At 41.3% G+C, this 19936-nt stretch overlaps 1 protein-coding gene across 1 annotated transcript in view; it reads right to left on the reverse strand.

The window, feature by feature from the left end:
• Positions 1-19936, reverse strand: part of BVES (blood vessel epicardial substance) — a 34445-nt gene that overhangs the window by 13185 nt on the left and 1324 nt on the right. Inside the window, exons 2-6 of the mRNA XM_040983116.1 lie at positions 18358-18482; positions 16677-16864; positions 15800-15908; positions 8591-8758; positions 7618-7759 (exon numbers count right to left, since the gene is read on the reverse strand). Of these exons, the coding sequence (XP_040839050.1) occupies positions 7618-7759; positions 8591-8758; positions 15800-15908; positions 16677-16864; positions 18358-18482 (732 nt within the window). The remainder of the gene's footprint in view (positions 1-7617; positions 7760-8590; positions 8759-15799; positions 15909-16676; positions 16865-18357; positions 18483-19936) is intronic.

Raw genomic sequence — 19936 nt, forward strand, 5'->3', positions numbered from 1 at the left:
GCTCTGTTTAGATTACAGCTTACTAATCATGTGACCCCAAGGAGGCAGGAGGTGATAGCTCAAGTACTAGGACTTGAGTCCTGGGCTCCTGGCTTCAGCACTGGCATTTGGGAAGTAGACTAATCTCTCTCCTTGCCTTTCAAATGAATATAATTTTTCAAAGATACTCCACACTATCTTTTCATGTAGAACTCAAATACAAAGAATGAGCCAAGTTTACTTTGAAATGGATCGCCTTAAGCAGTCTGAAAACCAAGTAGTACAGCACTGCTCGGCCATAATGAAACACTCAGGCTATGGCAAGATGCTATGACATGGCAGGCTAGAGTGGAAGGCAGCAATCCTGGACAAACTACCAGCTTCTCATGGAGTCATCTTCAAAGGCACAAAGGCTAACAGCTGCTGGCAGTGTATAAGCTTGTCAGATTTGATATCTAATACTGGGGATAAAAAGTACCAGCCAAACGCCACCTGCATTTTCCTTTTTAAAACAGAGCCAATGAAAGCAGGAGCTTTGCAATTAGGATCCCTACATTTGGATTCCAGCACCAATCTCTTTGAAACTAAAACAAGTGAAGAGTAGCCCATGTTTTGAGTTCCTTCCTCTATACAATGAAATAAAACCCACTGTGGTGGGTTACATTACTGCCAACCTATCTGGTTCTAATCCTGCCTCATGCACCAACTTTGGCACATTCCCCCTTTCCATTTTCCCTTTCATGTGGCTGTTTCAAATGCCACAGATCATCTTTTTGAAATGATCAGCCCTTCTTCTTCTTCCAGTAATAGTTATTAACTAAGGGTAAGGCCTTAACTCTCATCTCAATTTTTACTCAGTTTAACTTGCTACTTGAAAATACTTTGTTGTAAAGTCACTGCTCACCTAAATTCTTCATATTAAATTAGAAATACGGGCATATTAATCTACTCGGGCTAAGACTGCAGATCAACACCTAACTGCTGTTAATATTACATGTTCTCTGCCCTGCCCTCCTCCTTTGCTTTCTCTCACTAGGCCCTTTTTGCAGTGCAGTATTAAATGAGCCATCCATCGAATGATGTCAGTTCAGGTCAGGTGACTGCTCTGACCCAGCAAGTATGAATGGAAGTGGTCAGAGCCCTTCAGAGCAGGATCTTTATGAGCTACTGTGTGACTCTGCCACCACTGCCTTCTCCCTGCCATGACCATGGCAACAGCCCTGCTGCTCCTTAGTCTGGGTCCCAGAGTGAGGAGGACAGGCCAAGGCAACCATAACCCCTTTAAGTCACAGTCCACATCTTCAAAAAGCTACTATGGAATAAAGCAGAACCATTTTTAAGATTTATTTATTTTTATTGGAAAGGCATTTTTTACAGAGAAAGAGAGAGCGTGAAAGATCCTCCATCCACTGGTTCACTCCCTAAATGCCTGCAATGGCCAGAGCTGCACTGACCTGAAGCCAGGAGTGAAGAATTTCTTCTAGTTCTTCTATGTGGGTGTAGGGTCCCAAGGCTTTGGGCCATTCTCCGCTGCTTTCCCAAGCCACAAGCAGGGAGCTGTATGGGAAGTTGAGTAGCAGACATTCAAACTAGCACCCATATGGGATCCTGGTGCATGCAAGGGGAGGATTAGCCAATCGAGCCATCCTGCTGAGCCCAAAACACAATTTTCAACTTCATATTTGTGTGGCTGTTAAAATCCTCTTAGATCGGGCCCGGTGTGATGGTGCAGTGGTTAAGGTCCTTGCCTTGCACGTGCCAGGATCCCATATGGGCGCCGGTTCTAATCCCGGCGGCCCCTCTTCCCATCCAGCTCCCTGCTTGTGGCCCGGGAAAGCAGTCAAGGACAGCCCAAAGCTTTGGGACCCTGCACCCACCCATGTGGAGATCCGAAAGAGGCTCCTGGTTTCGGATCGGCATAGCATCGGCCGTTGCGCTCACTTGGGGAGTGAATCATTGGACGGAAGATCTTCCTCTCTGTCTCTCCTCTCTGTATATCCGCCTTTCCAATAAAAATAAAATAAATCTTTAAAAAAAATCCTTTTAGATCCATAGTGAATTTCTCTGCCTGTGCTGGAATATTTTGGAATCTTCCATGGGAAGGAGTTAAAATTCGGCTGCTATGGTATATTGACTATTTTGAGTTAAGAGAAGAAGGAGGAGAAGGAGAGAAAAAAATGGAGAAGGGAGAAGGAGAAAAAGAAGAAGGAGGAAGAGAAGGGATGGAGCTGGTGCTGTGCACTGAGGCTTGGCAACCTAACGCTGCCGCCTAGGAAGCCAGCATCCCATAGGGGTGCTGGTTCCAGTTCTGGCTGCTCTACTTCTGATCCACTTACCTGTTAATACACCTGGGAAAGCAGCAGAGGACAGCTCATGTATTTGTGAGAGACCCAGATGGAGTTCCTGGCTCCAGGCTTTTATAACCATTTAGGGAGTGAACCAGTGGGTGGATGTTACAAAGAGGGGGGGAGGGAGGGAAGGAGGAAAGGGGGAGACAAAGAACATGTTTGTGTGTGTGTGTGTGTGTGTGTGTGTGTGTGTGTGTGTGTGTGTAAAAGAGAGAGAGAGAGAGAAAGAGAGAGGTTAGTTCATTCCCAAATGGGCATAATGGCTTGAGCTGATCTGGTCTGAAGCCAGGAGCCAGGAACATTTTTATCATTAAGGTCAGAAATCTGAGATGGAGAGAATTGTGAATATAGCTTATCAAAATAACTTCTTTGGACTAATCTTCTGCCTGCGGCACTGCCATCCTGTAATGGCACCCTGGTTACTATCTATAATGGCATCCTATAACGGTTACTACCCTGGCTGCTCCACTTCCCATCCAGCTCCCTGCTTGTGGCCTGGGAAAGCAGAGCAGGACATCCCAAGGCTTACGACCCTGCATCCATTGGAAGAAGATCCTGGTTCCTGGCTTCAGATCAGCTCAACTCTGATCATTGTGGACATTTGGGGAATGAATCAGTGGATGAAAGATATCGCTCTCTGTAAATCTGCCTTTCCTACAGAGATAAATAATTCTTTACAAAAAATCAAACTCTTGAAATATTTTCACAAAATTCAGTTGCTTTCTCAGAACTAAATTTTCTTTGTTCAGTTTAGTAATAAAAGCTTGACTCTGTTTCCTTCGGTATTCACTTCCTATGAGGACTTGTAAAACTTGAATGCAATGTGTATAATTTTTTCCTATTGATATTTCTTTTTTTTAAGTTTTTAAAAAATATGTATTGGATAGGCAGATGTACAGAGAGAAGGAGAGACAGAGGAAGGTCTTCCATCTGCTGATTCACTCCCCAAGTGGCCGCAATGGCCGGTGCTGCACCAATCTGAAGCCAGGAGCCAGGAACTTCTTTCCAGGTCTCCCACAATGGGTGCAGGTTCCAAGGCTTTGGGCTGTCCTCAACTGCTTTCTGAGGCCACAAGCAGGGAGCTGGATGGGAAGTGGAGCTGCCAGGATTATAAACAGTGCCCATATGTGATCCCGGCACTTTAAAGGCCAGGACCTTAACCACTACGCTATCATGCCGGGCCCAACTATTAATATTTCTTATGTCAATTTAGCTCTGAGACCAGGCAAGAAAAAGAAGAAAAAGAAGGAGAGAAAAAGAAGTAAAGTTTTACATAGTTGGCATCAATCATGTGGTCTTGAAAGCTCAAGCCTCTCCCAACTCTTAAAAGTCCTTAATCTGATTTATGTGAAGCATACGAAGCTCCAGGACCATTTACATAAACACTTAGGACTGTTGAATGTGCATTTACATTTGTGAAAAGCTATTTGGTTTAAAACACCTTTGGAAATGTGAACAATTTTTAGTTTACATAAGTTGTCTGCCTTTTTACGATTTCACATGAATTTGTTCTAAGTACATATGCTCTCTTTCTTAGAAGAATTCTTAAAATAATTTTATTTCTCTCATTGTACTTACTAATCTTCAACATGTGTCATCAGTGCTATTTTTATGCATAGAAATAATCTGGGGGCTGCTGCAAGGCACAGTAGGCAAAGTACCATGTGGGATGCTCTCACCCCCCAGCAGGGTACCTGTGTTTGAGTCCCCACTTGGTTTATGATTCAGCTCTACCTGTCAAATGAGAAAAATAAGTACACCTAAAAAAAAAACTTGCAGAATCTCAAAAAATCTGCCTGTTGGTGGGACTGTGAGTGAGGGAACTTCTAGCAGTATTGAGTTGTCACCTTTGTTCTTTAGGAAAGTCCTGCCACCCCATCACTTTTCAACTTCTAGTGCTCACACTGGGATGGCAGCTAACAGGCAACAACCAGTAGTTGTTTTCCTTTATTTCCCTCCTACCTTCTTCCCTCACTCCCTCCCTCATTTCCATCCTTCTTTTCTTTCTCCCATCCTTTCAACATGTTGCTGGGTTAAGGCTTTTCTTCTAACTAAAAACCTGAAAACAAGAATGTCAAAAGGGAGATCAAGATGATGGAACAGGGTAAGGACAGGTTTAAACAGATGGGGAAATATTAGCCAGTATGAAGCAGAAAGGGTACATTCCAGGGAACAGGAGAGAACAGAACAACAACAGAAAGGTACCTAGAAACTGACAGACACAGAAAAGCAGCGAAAACAATGGTGTGGTGATGCAGTGACTGACCCCAGTGGCATTCAGCGAATGGCAATTTGAACTCCACCTGCAGCCAAAACTCCACCAGCAACAAGGTAGGAAGGGACATTTACCGGGAGCTCCAGAGGTGAACCCAATGAACTGCCCATCAAACTGGTCTGCTTTACTTGACCAGGAGCAGAGACAGAGCAGCAGGTCCCAGAAGGGCAGTACGGGAACAGGGTGGATTTCACAGCCCAGTACTGCTCTTCGAGCCAAATTAGGTGCTATTTTGTTTAAGCAGGCAAGGGCTATAGGGCAGGAATGCACATGCACTGAGCTGGGAGAGAACTCATTTCTAGCTCAGTGAACTGCAACAACATGGCACCCTACAGGTTCCACCCAAGATAGGTCCAGGTAGCCCTCAGACCTGACAGCCAGCAGATCAAAAACTCTAGTAGTGGCACATCAGGCACCATTTTGTACAGTGTGGCAAAGAATTTAAGACTGTAGGGACAACAGTGAGCTGCACGTGTGCTGAGCTGGGAGCGAACTGACTGAGGTGAGTGCATTGCACTGGTCCCATAGGAAAATAATACCAACTATAGCTTTCTACGGGTAAAATAGGTCCGTGTGGCCCTCAGACCTATCAGCCAACAGGTTCCTGCAAGATCAGCACCACCGATAATCTAGTTATATTAGGACACCTGGTGTCTCTCTAATCCTGGCACCGGCTCTAACTGGAAATGGGAGAAAGGTTTCACAGACATTGTTGCAGCCTCAGCATGGTATCACAGGAGGTAGACACTGGTGAGCCAGGAGCTGGGGCTACTGAGATCGTGGTGGAAATCTAACATAAGAACCAAGATCTGGAACCTGCTAGAGGGAGTGGCACAAGTAACTGCAAACAAAGAGCTATGTACCAACTGCAATAAGTAAAAGCAAATAATAGACCTGTGGGTGACAGAGCTTAGAAACCTGCCCCAAGAAAAAGAATCTGATAACCAGAAGTACAAAAACAAAGAGCAAAAAGAGACAGAGGCATAATGAATATTACTGAAGACTCCCCTGCAAAGGAGCAAAAGCCTTTGCCAAACTCAGAGTTCACTGAGGAAGGCATTGAGAAAATGGGGGACACACAATTCAGACGAGATTGGGCACGTTCAGGGTGGTATGGGATACACAATTCAAAACACTTGTTATAAAACGTCCTATCAACAATAAGAAGTACATAGCGCAGGCATTCAAGGAATTCAAGGAATTTGTCACACTGGAAATGAATCAAATGAAAGTGATATACCTGAAATGAAGAATACAGTGGTACAATTTAAAAGTACAGAAAGTGTCTCCAAAATAGAATGAAGGAGGCAGAAGAAAGAATGTCAGAACTGGAAGATACTTTCTGTCACCAGGGGGAAACAAACAAAAAGCTAGACGCAGAGTTGGGTCAAGCTAAAAAAAGAATTGAAAGACACTATTAACAGCGCAAATATAAGAACTATAGGAGTCTCAGAAGGTACAGAAAGAGAAACTGGGTTTAAAAATGTATTTAATGAAATAATAAGGGAAAATTTTCCCTAATCTAGAGAAAGAATTGGGAAACAACATCCAGGAGGGCACAGAACTCTCAGCAGAGCTGACCAAAAGTGATCTTAACCATGACACATGATAATCAAGCTCTCTTCAATCAAACATGAGGAAAAGATCCCTAAATGTGCACATGAAAAAAAAAATCAATTGACATATAAAGGAATACCAATTGAATTTACAGTAGACCTCTCACATGAAACTACAGGCAAGAAGAGAATGGAGTAACATATTCCAGATTCTAAAAGCAAAAAGTTGTCAGCCCAGGATAACCTACCCAACAAAACTTTCCTTTGAAAATGAAATAAAATTCTTCCACAGTAAAGAAAAGTTAAAAGAATTCGCCTCTTCCAAACCTGCCCTACAATGATACTTAAAGATGTTCTCTAACAGAGAAAAGGAATAGCACCAAAGAAAACTACAGGCAAATGCAAAGAACATCCCAGTAAAATAACAACAGAAGACTAAATCAATGAACAACCCATTGCTAAAACTACAGAACCAAATTACCACCTATTTGTATTAATCCTGAATGCAAATGGCTTAAACTCATCAATCAAACATCACAGATTGATTAGTAGACTCGATTATACAACAAAACCCATCTATTTGTTGCCTACAGGAGACACGCTTCACCAACAAACCGTATCTCATGAATTTTGCTTTTTTTGTTAGTTTCATCTCTTCAAAAATTTTTCTTCTGATTAAATTCTTTAATGACTCATAGATCAATCATAAGCATCATTTTCTTCAAGAAGGTTCCTGATTTCCTTTTTCATTTCTTCAGCGACACATTAGTCATTCAATAGCATGTTATTTAACTTCATGATGTTGTTAATTTCTTTTTTTTTCTTCCTGTTGATTTTGTTGTGTGACTTTTCATTTAAGAGGAAGTATAGTAACTGTGTAATGGAGACTATCATATCCAGATATGAGGATACAATGCAGCATGCACCTCTACTTCCAGATAAAGTTGGACTCCCAATGAAACTGTTTACTGTATCTTGACGACAGGATGCTGGACTCTCTGCCATTGTCCATGCCTGCAATAATGGACATATGACTGTGTGTGAAGAACTATGCTACAGTAATGATATGGGGAATCCAGTGAGAGGGGAGGCAATTGGTGATAGGATAAGGGAAATCCCAGGGCCTATGGAACTGTATCATAAAATGATAGTAATAAAAAGTAAAATTAAAAAAGAAAAACTATGCAAATATTAAAATAAAAACAAGAATGTCAAAGAGCCTCCCGATGATGTGGAAACCTTTCCACTAATCCAGTGAACCAGTGTTTAAGCTGAGTAGTTGGCAAAAACAAGCAAACAAACTCATGTGCAACACAGACAACAAAGCTTGAAAAAGACTACTTCTATTGCTACTCTTAAATTATGAAGTATTTTGTTGCTGGGTCACAGCTGTCATCTGCCTGTTCTCAGGGATTCTCCCAGCAGACCCTGTGCTGGTGTTCACTCAGAGGCCACTTACGAAGTGAGGATCCGCTGGAGGAGCCCCGCAGAAACTGATGCAAGCCGTCTTCACTGTCGCTGGAGCTGGCGATGCTGTTCCTCATCTCTAGCATGGAGATCTGAGTGCAGAGGCTGAGCTGCTGCTCCAGTTTCTTGGCCTTCTACAATGCAAAGTGTTAAGATTTCTGAGAACTAGGGACCCGAACCATACAATCCCGTTAGCAGTCTGCGCTTGTACGTGAAACAAGTTAGGATTTAAAAAGGAGTACCTGGCACATGTGAAGTGCACACCATATTTAACAAAATTTTTATTACTACTGCAAATATATTACAAAACGAATGTACTCAAACACCTCTTTGTTAATGTGAAATAATGAATATCAACTTCATCGGACGCACGGCCTGGATAGGACACACACTCAGGCTCATTGTTCCTGGAGAAACCCGCAAAAATATTTTGCAAGTTGTTTTCTGCAATCATCTTAATTTCCTTCTGAACAACTGGGTGGAGAGGGGATGAAGATGAAAGTGTGAGCTGTAATCCCACACTTTTTTTTGTCACCTATGTGCTGCCTGGCAGGAAGTCTGAGGAACAGGAGGCCCAAGGCTGGAAGAACTCCGGGTTAAAATGGGACTTCTCTGCTAGTTGGGGTCAGTCACATTTTGTCTGCATCCTCCCCACTGACCTGTCTTCCTGGCCTCCCTCAGCCCCACTCCCGCCTCTTCCCATCCTGCCTCCCTGAGGTCACCGGAACGGCTCTCTGGAAGAAGACAGCTCTCACCAGCATCTGTGCTGACTGCTGACACTCAGACACTTCCTGACCCTCATTCACAAAAGAATTCCCTGAAGGATCTTCATTAAGGGCCCCAACTACACTTGACATATAACTAACTGGTTAATGAATATTCATGGAAACATTGCTTCAGGTAAAATACAGTATAGCTCATTATGCACATTTATTGAACAAAATCGACAAAAGAAACACACTTACTTTATCATTTAAGGTGGGATCATTCAGTGAGTAGAGTTTATTTGTAATGTCTTTGCCTATAAGATACCTAAATATTTCATATAAGAAAGGTTCCGATTCCAGAAAGTAGGTTAATCTTTCTCTTGACCAGCATAAAAATCTGCAGTTATCATCTGCAACAATGGTTACCTATAGAAGACAAACATACGAAGAAAAAACTACATTGATGTCTATTAATTTTTTTAAGATAATTTTTAAGAAGATTTATTTCTCTTTTTGAGAGGGGCAACAGAGAAAGGAGGGAGGGAAGGTAAGAGAAACTAACAGACCTTCCATTTGGTGGCTCTGGCCCAGGAACACGGACCTGCTCCCTGACAGGAGTATCAGGGACCCAAGCACTTGGGCAATGTTCTGCTGACTCCCCAGATGTATTGGCAGGAAACTGGGTAGGAAATGGAGTAGCCACGACTTGAATCAGTACTCCAGTATGAGCTGCCAGCATATCAAGTGGTGGATTAACCTGCTGTACAACAATGCCAGCTTCCTATGAACTGACTATAGTAATTTGGAGTAGAGAGAGTAGAACAACGTAGTGGGCATTATCATAGTCATGACTTATTAAATTTCTTAAAATTAAATCCAATGTATCTCAGCTTCTATAATTATGCATAAAATTACGCCTGAAAACATGGTGTCTGCAGAGTGAACAAAAGCCAATTCTGTAAGTTTTGTGGGATTCGACTCTGTGAGGCCTGCTGAATGGCCACCATGTGAATACCGCTGCAGCACAGTAGATGAGACTGAGGTTGCAAGTGGAACCATGACTTATTAAAGACTCTTTCACCAATGTTGGGGAACCTTTGCTCTGCCAAGGACCTTTTCAATATTTATAACATTATTATCAACCTAAAAACTAGCCTATATAGAGTTACTGGTTTTCTTTCTTTTTTTTTTAAGATTATTTGTTTATTTATATTTAGAGAGAGGAATCAATTGCGATATCTTCCATTCACTGATTCACTTCCTAGATGGACACAATGGCCAATGTTGGGCGAGGCTGAAGTTAGAAACAGGAGCTTCACAGAGCAGGGTCACCCACATGGGGAGCACTGGTCCAAAAACTTGAGCCATCTTCTGCTGCCCTCCCAGCCATTAACAGGGTGCTGGATCACAAGCTGAGCAGCAGGGGCACCAACCAAACCACTCATATGAGATGCTGTTGTCATTTCAAATTCCACCTGTGGTTTCCCTAGCAGGGCCAAACTAAATGATTCTGCTGATCTTACATGGCTTATGGGTCAGACCTTCCCCAATCTTGATATTCTCTTGATTACTATGGAGCTTAAGAACACAGATTCAAGCCAACGAACTGAGTTCAGAACTGTGAGGTCTGTTGCAGAAGAAACACCTCTGCTGACCAGTGCCATAGTACACATTCGAGATGGGCACCTCCAGGGCCCAGGCCCTTATTGACGAAATTGGTGGCTGAGATACTTCTGTCCTGTTTTCCTTGACTTGGATTTTTTAACATTGGCTCCATGGTAGCATATTAGACAGGATCCCTCCAATTAGTTCAGATCTGGCACAGATCTCTTTGCTTATGTATTGTTAAGTGGGAAAGCAAGAGGATACTGTTAACTATACCACAACTCAGGTGTTCCTCAAATAAATCCCTCCTCCAGACGGTGGGCCATGCCCTCAGGGTTCAAGGCCCAGAAACCCTTCCTCCCTTACTAGGCCTCTTCCAACAGTTCTTTCTCCTCCCCACCTCACTGGAGCACTCATTACCACATCCCGACTCATCCGTTGACAATCTGCGTCTCCTGAGCTCTCTGACTATGGCTCTTCCTGTTTGTCCAGCTTCCAACATACAGTGGTGCTCACTGTCTACTGAACAAAGGAACTAACACATGAACACAAATGTGTTTTTTGTATTTTTAACCTTCTACTAGATGCTTATGCTAGCAGGAGATTAATAAAGATTTTTGAACTTGACATGAAGTTCTATCTGGGGCCCTCAGCAAATGTTTTCTTTTCTTTTCTTTTCTTTTCTTTTCTTTTCTTTTCTTTTCTTTTCTTTCTTTAAAAAATTTATTTTTTATTGCAAAGTCATATATACAGGGAGAAGAGAAACAGAGAGGAAGATCTTTCATCTGATGATTCAACTCCACTGCTTTCCCAGGCCACAAGCAGGGAGCTGGATGGAAAGTGGAGCTGCCAGGATTAGAACTGCTGCCCACATGGGATCCCAGCGTGTTCAAGGTGAGGACTTTAGCTGCTACGTCACTGCGCCAGACCCCAGCAAATGTTTTCAAAGGAGCTCTCTTCCCTTTGTTAGTCACAAAAGTTATCATATTTCAGAGGACAAAAGGTCCAACTAGAGAAAAAAATGAAAAACCCAGGACCAACAGGCTGAAATCAAAACCAATCAGACACACTGGCTATATCAAAAGATCAATATTCTCCAGAAAACCAAAGTTTGCACTTATTTGTGATATGAAAACTAAAAATCCATAAAAGCAATAAATGTGCCAACAGTTCTAAGACTTCATAAAGCATGAAGTTGGGTTCACTTTTCCAATATGTATTATTGGGTATGCACTTTATGGCAAAAACTACTCAAAGCACAGAGGTTTCAATGAGGAACAAGACAGACAAGCTCTTTGTCCTGGGAAGTGTAGCAGAGCGGTTGATGATACAGAATAGAGAAAAGACAATCTCAGATAGAAATATCCTGAAAAATACAGAAGAGAATCAAGTGGTAGAGAGTAACTATGATGTGAATACCACACTGGATGCCACTCTGTGTGGATTGTGCTTTTTAACAATTAACAGGTTCTTTTACTTCAATTGTGTTAGTTTATCCTCCAAAGTACATTTTAAAGATTTATTTGTTTAAAATTCAGGGTTATACAGAAAGTGGGAAAGAGAGAATGACTGATTTTCCATCTACTGCTTCACTTTACAGATGCCCAAAATGTCCAGGGCTAGTCCAAGGTGAAATCATCCCAGTGTCCCTTGGGTCATTTTCTGCTGCTTCCCCAGGCCATTAGCAAGGAGCTGGAGCTGAAGCAGAGCAGCCAAACATGAACCAGTGTCCATACGGCATGCCGATGTTGCAGGTGACAGCTTTACCGAGTATATAATAATACTAATCTCCAAAAGTGTGTCTTAGATTCCGCTCCACTTTTCTGATGTCACGTGGGAAATACCATAAGACTTATTGACTAATACATATTAACGAATGGCAGGGAGTCCTTTTGACTTCCAGCCTAGACATATTTTCCCACCAGGCCAAACGCTACTCAATGCTTCCCAAATTCTTCAAAACCATCACATTGAACATACTTTAGCCAAGTGAGTATAAGATTGACTACAAAATCCACCAAGAGCTCCTCCTACAGAGGACAAATGTCACAAAGTTGACATTCTAATGGAGAAAGCCAAAAATAATTTTTAATTGATGAAGAGGAGGAGAGAGGGGAGGGCAAGAGAAGCATGGGGAGGAGGAGGAAGTGGGGGAGAAACAATAGGAGGGAGGGAAGAAGAGCAGGAGTAGAAGAAGAAGAAACAACATATAAGATTTTTAGCAATTGAAATAAAAGGTCAAACCAGGCTTGGACAATTCCCAGAAGCAGGAGGATATGGATAAGAAGGTAGAAGTAATAACAGAGTAATAACAGAGGGTGAAAACTGGCTACTCATCATGGCTCATGTTGTCATGTGCTCAGCCCAGTTCCAGCCAGTATGACCATTAGGGGAGTGAATCAGGAGATAGAACACATCTCCCCGTCTCCTCTTCTCTCTTTGTAAAAGCTCTTTCAATTAAAAATAAATATATCTTTAGAAGATGATGAAAATGTCTTAAAAGTGGTCTGTTCAACTAACACATATGTAGTATCGAGTTCTTGTAAGCACTAAAATATTAGAGAGTCAAAACTGATTAAATGTTTTCAGAGCTTCATTATAATACTTGCTTTATATTAGCATAATGATAACTTTAAAGATTTATTTTAGTTACACTGCTTCATTCCCCAAACAGCCTTAACATCCAGGGCTGGGCCAGGCTGAAACCAGGATCCAGGAATTCCACTCTGGTCTCCCACACGAGCGGCAGGATCCCAAGCACTTGAGCCCTCTCACACTGCTTTCCCAGGCACAGTAACAGGAAGTTGGCTCAACCAGTGCTCATACGGGATGCTGGCATCAGGGGTGATCCTTTTCATTTTTTCTTTTTAAAAAGATTTATTTTATTTACTTGTGAGGCAGATTTGAGGGAGGGAGGAAGGAGGAAGAAAAGGAGAGAAAGAGAGAAAGGAGTGAGAATGTTAACTTTATGAGACTGACGTGCTACCTACTGTGCTAATGAGGCACCTGAGAATGTTAAGTTTAAATACCAGCTAAAACTTAATGTTCATTTATTCTACAAGAACGTGATATCTATAAGAACCTTCCCCTAAAGTCAATAACACTTTGATCTTCAGGCTTTTCAGCACCAGGATAGGGCTAACAGTGGGTAACAGCATGAGACAAAATAATAATAATAAAAAGTACAAAGGGGAAAGTTTCCTTGATATAATACTGCACAAAGAAGAAGTAGAACACAAAACTCTACTCCTATGTTTTGTAAATACAATGCTCAAGATTCTACCAATGCTAACTAAGGGATGCAGTTTTCCAAGTACCCAAACAATTGTACACACTTACAGAGGATACACTGTAAGTTCAGAAATTTCTCAGCACCAGCCATATGCCTATTCTCATTATCATAACTACACCTTTAGTTGTGCAATCTCAAGAAACAGTCATTGAGTTCTTTCATCTTTCTTTTCCTCCTTTTCATCTTACTATACAATTGATTAGCATCCCAGCCTCAGAAAGAATTTTAAAAGTAAAAATTTATGGGTCTGGTGTAATGGCTCAATTGGCTAATCCTCTCCTTGCAAGCACTAAAATCTCATATTGATACCAGTTCGTGTCCCAGATGCCCCACTTTCCATCCAGCTCCCTGCTTATGGCCTGGGAAACGAGAGGAGGATGACCCAAAGTCTCAGGATCCTGCACCCAAAAGAAGCTCCTGGCTCCAGATCATCTTAGCTCTGGCAGTATTGACCATTTGGGGAGTAAACCAGCGGATGGAGGACCTTTCTCTCTGTCTCTCTTTGCTTTTTCAATAAAGATAAATAAATCTTATAAAAGAAGAAGAAGAAGTAAAACTTCACAAGAAGTGCTTCCCTATGGAAGCCTTGCAACAGGGCAGAGTTGGGGAACACAAGATTCACAGATAAAAAGCCTGTGCCAGGAGAAGTCTGACCACTGCCATCTGGCTCAGGTAGTAAAATGCTGGCTGTGGAAACATGTGGTATTTTTTATCTGGGAACCTGCTTCTGGAAGAAGCAATAAATATATTACTCTTACACAGCTATTTTTTACTCTGGCCTGTCTTGCCAAGAGGAACATTTTGTAAACAATCAAAGCACAATTTCTCCCAAGAGTTTTCTCCAATGAATTTGGCCCCCAGTGCATGGGACACAGGCTTGCTGATACTAGGGCAATTTTTAATCCACTGACCAATCCTGAAATGCCACCCCAGTATCTACACAGAGGAAAGCTGGATTATCTTGGAGAGCGTTGTTTTTTTCATCCAGCTATGGAGTCCCAGATTGGGCATGGTTTCCAAATCTTCCCTAATAGTCATCAGCAATAATTCTTACCTACCAAAGTTCAATTTTCAGTTCTCAAGAAAAAAGAGAGCTGTAGCTAGCAGTGGAAATTCCCTTTTGGATCACCGCACTATAAATATACTTGGAAGTCCAATGGAAAACACAGTACATATTAGAAACTCTGCCACCTGGGGCAACATGGTTCTGGAGGCAAAGGAGGTTTTCTCCCTATCCTTCGATTCCAGTCTTTTCAGGATAATATGAGACTGAGTTAGCATATTAAAAGTGACCTCCCATCATACACAGAAAAACCAATGCAACAGATAAATGTGAGGCTTTGAAGAAGAAAACAGAAGATGGTCAAAGGAAAGGAGAGAAGAAAGAAGTAGCCTTGTACCAGTTCATAGAGGGCAGTGATGCAAAAATACAATTCAGAGCCTAAATTAAAGGGTGCAGCTGACCCTCAGGATGGCAGAGTGCAGCCTGTAGGCTGCAGGAAACAGGAATTTAGCTTTCTCCTTCTGTACCTTCAACCCAGCCATTTTGGGAGCCATGTCCCACTACCAGTGACCCCACATGAAACCACATAGTCAATACATAGAACTTTAACTAGTTTTACTCAGGCAAGAGTGAGAGCAGGGCATGGCAGTAACCAGCGTCAGCAGAATCAACTGAATTGTATGACCATAAATATTTCACTTTTATCTTCACTCTGAGGCTTCCCAAACTGTACTAGATCTCAGAATGAGACTCTAAAATAAGATTCTGCCACCAAAACCCATTGACGCTGCTCACCCTCGGTGCCAACTCTTCCTTCGGTCCCATTTCCTACCTAAACAGATTGCCCTCTTGCTTATAAGTAGGCCCGCTCTCAGGATATTTATGTGCTGTTTATCCAGAGGCTAGGATTAAAGGAAATCTGCACATCTCGGTTACTGTCCTACAAACACACAAGATGAGTAAAATGGACGGGCTGGGCCGGCGAGAATCAGGACAAAGAATCAAGTAACAAACAACTGTTTTTTAAAATATAGACAGAATCACATTGAGCATTCCATGTTTAAATGAGTACTGCTAGAAGAATTCATTCCTTTCCCTTAAATTCTTTTAATATAAGAGTAAAGGGACTCCTTTGTTCCTCAATAAAAGGATTCGCAAAATAACTCTTCTAGCACAAAATCAGCTACATGTATTAGGAATACTGATTATCTGTAACTGACATTTTTCTTGTTTCTCACAAGAAAAAAATGCATATGTTTCCTATGGCAAAATTTAAATAAGCAAAATGAAAGTAAAAAAGCTGTCAAGGTCACAATCAGAAATAACAGAATTAATATTATGGCCAAATTAGGATATACGTATTTTTCCAGACCTCTTTTTGTGCACTACACACTATTTTAAGATTTTTGAAAAGTGAGGTCATGAATACATACCATATAATACATACCATATGGTAAAGCTCTTTTTTATTCAGTAAACAATGGCCAATTTACTATTAATATCACTTGGATTTTGAATGAGCCATATAACTAGTTTCAATCTTCTTAAAAATCATGTGAAAGCATACCTGGAATTTTTCACCTTTGTGCATCTGAGTTGATCTAAATTCTGGAGAATCTATAAAGGCACAGGGGTAAATGTTATGCAGAAAATGTCCTCGATAGGAGACCTTCATTCTGTACAGAAATCATTAATGTTAGTAATTACATCATATGGCACAAATAATATCACATTCCCCAACATCATTGTAATCTTATGGGCTTGCACTTTCTTTTTCCTTACTGATAAGCTTACAGCATTCAGCATTGTACTTTCCACAGTACTGAAAGCTTCAAAGATGCCACAGATGAAGGGCATAATTAAAAGCACTTTCAGAAAATAACCTAAGAACAAGAAAACCTTGCATTCCTTAATGAACCAAACATGTGCCTTCTGATGAGCGTCATTCCTCATACAAATGGAGTGACCATGCAATCTGTTACTCAAACTGGGAGATTTTTGAGAAAGTGAAACTATTAATAGTTTGGCTAGCACAGTATCTACTGGCTCTCTCCCCAGGGGTCTGATACTCCTAGAAATTATGTTTTTGTGATACTCAAAAAATAAACTAATTGCTACTGAAGTATGCATAAGCTTCTTGAATATGAATGCCTGACTTAAACCTATTTCAACTTTTTCTCATTAACTTGAAATAAAAGATCCAAACTAAACAATTTACAATGAAAAATTCTGATATCAACAAGATTCAGAGCAGTAAATTCTATCTAACTTGTTTCTCTCTTGCATTCCAAACCAGAGCTGTAAAGTGAAAGTTCGCTAATAATACATTCTGTGACTGCTTCTTCCATGGGTTGGAAACATTTCCTCCCACTGGGTTCCATCCTGCAGGCCACAAGAGAATTCAAGGCAAACTAGGAAATTTCTTATTATCACAGAGCACTTACTTTCCCTTCAGGAGAATACTCAGACGGTCATCAACCGAGGTTTTATCCTCTGCAGCGTAGGTCTGGCCCTTTTTCAATGTCTGAATCATGCAAAACTGTCCGGTTAATCTTCTGAACAAATCTGGAGGCACCCGGAGTGGTTCAAACAATCGCCGGTAGATGCCATGGAGCTCCTTGTTGATCTTCACCTGAAAGACAGTGATGACCTGATATAGCAGCCCCAACAAACTAGCTTCTGTGGTTAAATACAGTTTTGAGAATAAGTAATGAATCCATGCCACATAACCATCACTCTGCTGTGGTTAGGTTAATGGAATTTTCCAGCGAGAGTCAATGGTAATGTCAGTTTATACTGTAGATGCTAAAAGGGCACCTTTGTAGTTAAATTGAATTCTCGAGAGCATAAGGGGAAGATGTGCACTATTGATTACATCTCCTTCTATGGGCTATAAAGCAACTGCTGAGGTTTAGAATGTTGTTATAACTTCACCTTCCCAATCAAAGCACCTTCTATAAATAGCACAAAACCTTTTGTTCCACAGAAAGGAATGACATTGATATGTTATGGCGGCAAGAAAATAAACATAAAAGTAGGGCTTCATGTAAAACAGAACTGATAATATTGTACATATAATTTTAATGCGCCAATGGGTAAGAAAGCAAGTATCTCCAGCTACCATCACTGCTTCGCATGTACGCATTCTCAAGCACTGTGAAGAAACGGGAAAGGGTATGACAGTGTCTCGGCGTAGCAGTTTCATGCTAAGCTGAAATAAACCTGATGCCACAGAGAAGCTGCTGGTAAAGAAGACTGGCTGGTGGACACAGAGGAAAGCTAACTAGCTTAATGGTCTCTGTTGTCACAGTCTCCAAAGCCCAGGTCACGCCCCAGTGGCCCTAGGCCCAGCTTTTGCTTCTGGAAGTCACACTAATTGGGCAGATAGAGAGCTGTTCTGTGCTGCCCACAAACCCTGTCCCGGTGAACTCCTCAGCAGATGCCCCTGCTCTCGCGGCCCTGGATCATGAGAGCAGCTCCTCCCAGACGTCACTCCAGCATGCTCCTGCTCATCTTGCTGTTTCATTCTGATGGAGAAGCCTCATTTATATTTTCCCAAAGAGCAGGTTTTTACAGCCCAAGAAGAAACAAAAGCACAGACCCAAAGTGCTTTATCCACTTTACTAGGATCACATCAGCCACTCTGGAGCCTTGTGTTTCAGAAGCTCAGTAGGCTCTGCTATTCAGGAACTATAATCCTTACTCTTCCTATCATCAATACCCCCATTCCAGAGCTCTAGTACTGTGTATATAAAATCATTCCTTCACAAACACTTGCTGCTGCTCGTGGGCCTACCAGCTACCATAGCACAGTCACAGAAGACCATCTGCTGGCCCATCTTCACAACTGCTCACCCTGCAACTCTCACTTCATGCCCAGTTTCCTCACGAAGCCCTGCTGATTCATCTCCTCTTTGAAAAAAATTCACTCATCAAAAGTTTGTATGCACCCCCACTCTGTGCCAATCACGGTGATAGGAACAAAGGGCAATAACAGTGTCAAAGGGACTGAAGGTGCTAGACATTCATTCTGGACGAAGCAGTTGTTAGAAATTTTCAGCTTTGAAAAAAAAAAAAGAAATTTTCAGCTTTGAAATTACTTCTTTACGCATTTTTGATATTTACCGGTCTTTTCTTATATAAAAGATAGGAAAGATGTAACATGTTGACACCCAAAAACACTGAGTTCCAGATCATGATATCCAAGGCACATCGGAAGAGAGTGGCCCAGACGATATAAAGGGTGCACCCTGTTGGAGAGCAGAGTTATTATGTTAGATATCTAGAATAGCTTCAGCAGGTAGTTCAGTAAATATTTTATTCTCAGCATTTAAGTCACATCTGAGGAATTTCTCAAATATAACACTGAAGTGTGATTTTGTCTGGGTATTAAAATAATACATGCTTTGTAGCAGAAAATTTGCATAGAAAATATTTTTCAAAGAGGGGGAAAAAATCCCTTAATTTTACCACTGAAAGGAGACCTCTATTGATATTTTAATGCCATCTTACAGTTTTTGTGTCAGTTTTAGCATATGGTATGATTGTACATATGATTAAATGCCCTGTTTTTGCGCCCAGTGTGGTAGCCTAGTGGCTAAAGCCCTTGCCTTTGCACACACCAGGATCCCATATGGGTGCAGGTTTGTCCCACCTGCTCCACTTCCCTTCCAGTGCCCTGCTTGTGGCCTGACAAAGCAGTCAAGCATGGTCCAGGAGGATGTAAGACCTTTCTGTATCTCCTTTTCTCTGTAAATCTGACTTCCTCCACCCGCCCCCAAAAATCTTTTTAAAATAAGCTCTGATTTTTAATTTATTGTAATGGCTTTCTCATTTTATTAAAACTCTGTGTAAGCATAGCTTGTAATTATTGTAATTGATCAAACCATAAAATATTTAGCCAGTTCCCTTTTTCTGGAGTTTTTGGTTATAATTTTTGAGAAGTAGCATAAACATCTTTGTGTGTAAAAAATTTTGTTCATTTGCCCTGGGCTACTGAAAGGGAATCAAAGGAATTAACTGTGGAGCTTTTAATAATGCTGAAAAACTTTTCTAAAAAGTCTGTCCAAATCTGCAGTATTATTGTTTGAGAATACTAATATTAAGTTGCCAATATTATAAAATTAGAAAGCTTCATTTGACAGTGAGGAACTCTGTATTTTATTTTGCATTTCCGTGGCTGTTGGTGGGCCAAAACTGGACCAAAATCTTTTAGCTATCCAAACTTTTGCTTGATGACTTTTCATTCAGATATGAGAATCTTCCCGTTTTCCTTTACCAATTCTCTTACCTTCCATACAATATCTCTAGTTGCCTTTGTGTCGATTTTATTGCCTAAGAGTTAACATTTACTCTAATTTTAACAAAATGATCACTAAGGTACAAATATCTCAAAAAATATGCGTACAAAAAACCAACCTCCCATGTAAATTTTGAATTGTTTATTTAAGAGGCAAGCAGGCACACATACAGGATGGACAGAAAGTTTCCATGCCCTGGTTCACTCCTTCAGGATGTTTTTGACTGCTAGGGCTGAGACTGGGGACTGGGCACTCAGGTTTCCTACAAGGGAGGCAGGAACCCAACTCTTGGAACCACCACCACTCATTTGTGAGGTTTTTATTTCACCAGAATGATTTGCAGCATCTGAATAAAGTCCAAAATGTAAAAACGTGTTTTTAAATAAGGTTTCATAAAAATTATA

The sequence above is a fragment of the Ochotona curzoniae genome, unplaced genomic scaffold, assembly GCF_017591425.1.
Source record: "Ochotona curzoniae isolate NIBS_2020 unplaced genomic scaffold, NIBS_Ocur_1.0 contig_3819, whole genome shotgun sequence".
Lineage (NCBI taxonomy): Eukaryota > Metazoa > Chordata > Mammalia > Lagomorpha > Ochotonidae > Ochotona > Ochotona curzoniae.